This window comes from Crinia signifera, chromosome 6, assembly GCF_055691185.1.
Source record: "Crinia signifera chromosome 6, ASM5569118v1, whole genome shotgun sequence".
Classification (NCBI taxonomy): domain Eukaryota; kingdom Metazoa; phylum Chordata; class Amphibia; order Anura; family Myobatrachidae; genus Crinia; species Crinia signifera.
Window position 1 is genome coordinate 226,963,403 of NC_139222.1, and position 6,000 is coordinate 226,969,402.

Below are 6,000 nucleotides of genomic sequence, written 5' to 3' on the forward strand. Positions count from 1 at the left end.
ATTTATTTATCACCTTCTAAAGGATAATAGATAGAATCTGATTGGTTGCCCATAGCAACATCCCATCTTAACTAGAACTCACATCTTAGTAAATAAACCCCATAGGATTTTATAGGTGCTGTCCCTTAGCATTAGTCATGAGGATCCTGCCATGAGCTCACACCCATACAGGGTTGGACTGATCCACATGGATTTCCTCTAGGAATCAAGTTCCAGACTGCGCATTTGAATGATAGATTATATTGTACATCTGTTACATTCATTTTACTGCACAGGACTATAATGTATTCTCTACAATGCATTGCTGTTATTAATCTGGTACATTATCATTCATTTATTTATTTAAGCGTTTGGTCTCCAGCTAGGACCAGGAGACCAAACGCTTTCACCAACAGGCGAGCTGGAACAAGGCAGGAACCAGGAGCTATGACTGACAAGCATGCACACAGCACAGGACTAGGAGCTCAGACTATGATACTATAACTGGCAGGGCTGCACAGGTCAGGATGTCTTATAAAGGCCTCAGGTAATTAGGGCAGCTGTACACCATCCAGCCAGACATGACTGATTAGGTCAGACTTGTGCATAATTAACCACAGAGGACTGGGCTGAAATGGCACAGACTAACCACTGGAGGCCACCAGAGAGTCAATTCCCAAAACAGGGAGAAATTGACCCATGATAGGCAAGAACAGGGCTGGGCAACACCGGCCCTCCAGATGTTGATGAACTACACATCCCAGCATGCCTTGCATCAGTTTCAGCATGGCAACATAGCAAAACTAATGCAAAGCATCCTGGGATGTGTACTTCATTAACATCTGGAGGGCCGGTGTTGCCCAGCCCTGGGCAAGAAGGATAGGAGTCATAACTGATGACTCCTAACAATCTCTAATTGTTATCCAAGGATTTAGGGCAGCTGGCCACACCCCCAAACATGGTTCCTCCTACTGCATTCCTCCTGGTGGACCCTTCATGCCCTAGTCCAACACTGCTCTTATAAGGTTGTAAATGGGAGTTTGACACCTTTCTTATATCATTGCCTTAGATGAACCGACACCTGTTTTAATGTCATAAGAAATTGGATGTTCTAACACCTGTTTTAATTCTGTAAGAAATGTTATATCTTTTATGTCAAATATTTTTGATACAAACTAATAACTGGTTATTGGGCCTCTGTTTTGGCGATTTGCTTGAAGGGTATATTTATGGTATCACTGAATATAACACCCTGACATACTGTAGTAAAAGGAGAAAAAAAATATTATATATATATATATATATATATATATATATATATTACACACAGGTTGAGTATCCCGTATCCGAGTATCCGTTATCCGAATTATTCCGAAAACCATACATTCCAGAAAGTGAAAAAAAAATATTTTTTTTGCTAAAAACTCACTGGGGACATTTGTAACAGCACTACTGGTGTCATGACATGTAACTGGCACTATATATGTGCAAGAAAATGATTGCTTGGCATTCAAATTCAATATCTGAGATAGTACACAAATTTTGTTTCATGTTTTGAAACCTTTTTTTTTTAACAAATAAAATATATTTGTGTGTATTTTATGTGGTAATAAAATATATTTGTGTGTATTTTATGTGTTTATACAGCATACATGCAAGATACTTCAAAATACATAATTGAAATATTAAAATATTCCGAAATACGGAATAATCCGTTATCCAAAATTCTCCTGGTCCCGAGCATTTTGGAACTAATTCTGGTATAGACTTTGTTGGGGCTGCCGGACTCACATGGACCCCTGTTGGATGGGGACAAGGAGAATGTGGATAGCAGTTGTGGGTTGGCGCCCCTTTGTGCGACCTTCAATAATTAGATCTGTACAGCCTTTAGTCAGAATTCCAAAACACAAGCAAGTAAGTAAAGTCCAAAATTCAATATAAATTTATTAAAATGTCTTTGGTTCCACACTACAGTGGTGGTTGAATCAGACCATAAAAAGTTCAGTAGTATATTTCATAACAGCACTTAAAAACGATCCCAACGCGTTTCGTCCCCACACGGGACTTCATCAGGGGTTTGCTATAAATACAAACATACACATATTCGTAGTTTAATACTTCATATGACAATTTAAACATCAGCTATATTAATGCCAATTTTTTAAAAAATTCAGAGGACTTTACACAAAAAGCATTTATACAATATTGTAGGCAAAAATCCATTGACAATACATTGTTTAATGGAAAGATGGGGAACAACAGGTGATGAGAAGAAGAAAAAGAACAAACGAGAGAGTAAGAGTTCTGGTTCCCAAGAGTTTTAGAGAGAACTTGAACTAGGTTAGTGGTTTTGACATACCAAAAAAAACTTAGGAACAATTTCAACCTCAATCTTGGTGAAGGTGTCTTCCAACTGGGTGTTTTGAGTACTAGGTCCTTAGGATATCAAAGGTACCTGATGAATAGACATATCATTTTTTTAGAGGATACTCTAACAATGGGGATTCACTAAAGATAATTTGGTTTTTAAGGGGGGGACTCTTTACACATCAATTTAAAAGGATGTCCATACCCTTAGAATTTCATTGTTCCAGATGTGCATTCACTTCTTTACTCAGGATCTTGAAACTTCAGTATTATGGTGCGGATAATCTATTCAGCCCGTATATGTACGGATGATTGAATAGCTGTGGGTGTATATAAGGAGTATAAGTATACATATACTGTTACGATTTTCCCCTTTATCGGGTACGAAGTTCAATAAAATACTACATCTTTTACCTTAAGGTTTAAGGGTTCTGGGGTGTTTACCCCGCTGATCAGTTCACAATTCCGTTCGCCTCTTAGGGATACTTCTGTTTGATAATAATAGTTCTATTATAGTTTACTTTATTAGTTGAAAAGGTGTGATATTCAAGTTAAACAACAATTGAATGGGCATATACCTACAGGTATAGGGGCCGTTTGGATAAACACTCGATGAGTCGATTGGGGCTGTTCCGATAGCCCTTGTCTGATGGGCACCCTCCTTCAGGGACCGTCTTAGATCTGTGAAGAATGAAGTGCTTAGGATCCGCTAACCCTCTCTGTCACTATATCAGGGTTTTAGATATTGTTTAATAGTGAACACTAGGTGTTGGGTCTCTAGCTATTTAAGTTATGTCCTTCCAATAGTGGGTCAAGTATTAAAATCATTGTTATTCCATTATACTATAACCCTATGGGTGGCTTAGTTAAAGGGTATCCCCCATAATATTGTCCTTAAATAGTGAAGCAGAAAGAGACAATAACAGGTTTGGTATACATACCAATACACTCGAGAAAAGGAGCATCCAGTATACAGTCAAAAACTGATTGAGAATAATGGTTACCACTGTCTGGTGAGAAAATACATATGTACTCTTAGATATAGACATTCAATATGGGCTAATTATACATATGGACACTCAAAGTGGACTAATTGCACACTGAGGGTAACAAGATGTTATACTTAATTGTTAACCCCCATAAGGATCCAACCTTATATTTGCATAACATTAAGGTCATAAATCCCACAAAGCATGGTTTAACATATGCAAAATTTGGTACAGGATAAAATTTAGCAGTAGTGACTTACCCTTCTGGAGATGTACGCTAGTGCAAAGGTTCAGTGGGAATGACAGACTCCATTACCTGGCCCAGGTATATATAGTGATGGAGCGTGACATCACTTCCTGTGTGGGTTTTAATAAGAAATATAGTAATTCTTAGCAAACCATAATGGTTCCTATCTAATTGGTAATCTAAATACTACTATAAGCTAATCATTAATATAATGGATTAATAATCATAATGGGAGATATAGTTGGAGACTGGATTACCCAGCCTGCTTTGCGGCCATATGTCCGTTTTAACTAACCCGTCGTGGGCATCTTTAAATCTTTTTATAAATGACCTAATAACGTAGGTGGTATAGTGGGGGAGTGGGGGATCAATCTCCACTTGATGGATCACCCCTCCTTCGCTCACATGGAGCGGCTGGCTGTATCGCCGCCGTGGAGTAAAACACTTCCGGATTGCGTTCCACCGCAACCGGAAGTGCGTTCCAATATACCGGAAGTGCCGCTGTACGGCGCTTCTGGTTAATCCTAACTGCTGGGGAATGACTAGGAACCTTTCTAAAGGTTCCTAGTTGCCAATTACTGTGTTAACAGAGGCTAAATGTCCGTGGGGATCCTATAGAAGGAGCCCTAATAGCCCCTGCTGCCTATGATGGATTTTAATGTGAAACAATTAGGTATCAGTGACATAAGGTTGTGCTATAGGAACAGTGTTATTAAAGCTTAACACTAAGTGTTTTTACTTAAAGTTTTATTTGTTATTCTAATTAAGCTAGTGATACAATATTAATTAATTAAAGCTAGGGCTATCACCCAGTGCGATTTGGATACTATGAACAATATGCTCTTACTAATTATACACCATAAAAAAGTGCTCTACTATTATTATAATATATATTAATGTGTGAAATTGATTTCAAGTGAGATCCTTTATGGAATTAGTACATAAGGTCCTGGGAGTTGAACTATAATATGCCTAGGTTTATTTAGTGGGTGTTTTTCAAATAAAGAAATTCTGGAATATTATTGACCATTATTAAGAGGTGCCTGTTGTATAGGCGTGTGGTAACTTTTTACCTAAAGTTTCTCACCTAGTGGTGGCTGTTAGAAATAATGGTGTTAGGATGAGGGCCCACTATCTATCGAATGTGGATCAAATAATTGATCCATTAGATATGCCCATAATGGGTTAAGTTGATACTGTATCTAGTCCATTGAGATATGTTACATTAATCCGTCTATGTCCCAAATTTTGCAATTGTTATTATATATCCGTGCTCGCATATAATTTAAATAGTTTACTGTGTTAACATACGCATCTCGGGTTGCCAGCCCAACAATAAATAAGTGGTGGAGGGGATCTATATCATTTCTACCCCAACTTATTTAAGGGGGAGTTTCAAAGAAACGAGACAATATCTATGTTCTCGTTTAGGCCCTTAGGGCTCAGAGTGTCCAAGTGAAAGATCCAGTAGGACTCTCTTCTGGATAAGAGAAGATCTCATGTGAAGACGCCATCACATGTGAATCAAACTACGTTATCTATTTGATTAGATGTGGCTGCAGTAAGCTATACGTTGGAAAAACCAAGAGAAGCATCAAGATCAGAATACAGGAACATCTTAGGAATGTCAAAAACAAGGTGCAGAACCACAGCCTTCCCCGACATTTCCAAGCAGAACATGATTCTAAGGTAGATAGCATGAAATTCTTAGTTTTGGAGCATATCAAATCAGATGACAGAAGAGGAGACAGAGATCTTCTCTTATCCAGAAGAGAGTCCTACTGGATCTTTCACTTGGACACTCTGAGCCCTAAGGGCCTAAACGAGAACATAGATATTGTCTCATTTCTTTGAAACTCCCCCTTAAATAAGTTGGGGGTAGGAATGATATAGATCCCCTCCACCACTTATTTATTGTTGGGCTGGCAACCCGAGATGCATATGTTAACACGGTAAACTATTTAAATTATATGCGAGCACGGATATGTAATAACAATTGCAAAATTTGGGACATAGACGGATTAATGTAACATATCTCAATGGACTAGATACAGCATCAACTTAACCCATTATGGGCATATCTAATGGATCAATTATTTGATCCACATTCGATAGATAGTGGGCCCTCATCCTAACACCATTATTTCTAACAGCCACCACTAGGTGAGAAACTTTAGGTAAAAAGTTACCACACGCCTATACAACAGGCACCTCTTAATAATGGTCAATAATATTCCAGAATTTCTTTATTTGAAAAACACCCACTAAATAACCCTAGGCATATTATAGTTCAACTCCCAGGACCTTATGTCCTAATTCCATAAAGGATCTCACTTGAAATCAATTTCACACATTAATATATATTATAATAATAGTAGAGCACTTTTTTATGGTGTATATTTAGTAAGAGCATATTGT

General features: G+C 37.9%; 1 protein-coding gene across 1 annotated transcript in view; it reads left to right on the forward strand.

Annotated features, from left to right (window-relative positions):
• LOC146009715 (transient receptor potential cation channel subfamily M member 2-like) overlaps window positions 1-5,436 on the forward strand; it is a 178,130-nt gene extending 172,694 nt beyond the window's left edge. The window contains exon 23 of the mRNA XM_083150173.1: window positions 5,133-5,436. Within this exon, the coding sequence (XP_083006299.1) occupies window positions 5,133-5,436 (304 nt within the window). The remainder of the gene's footprint in view (window positions 1-5,132) is intronic.
• The last annotated feature ends 564 nt before the right edge of the window (window positions 5,437-6,000 follow it).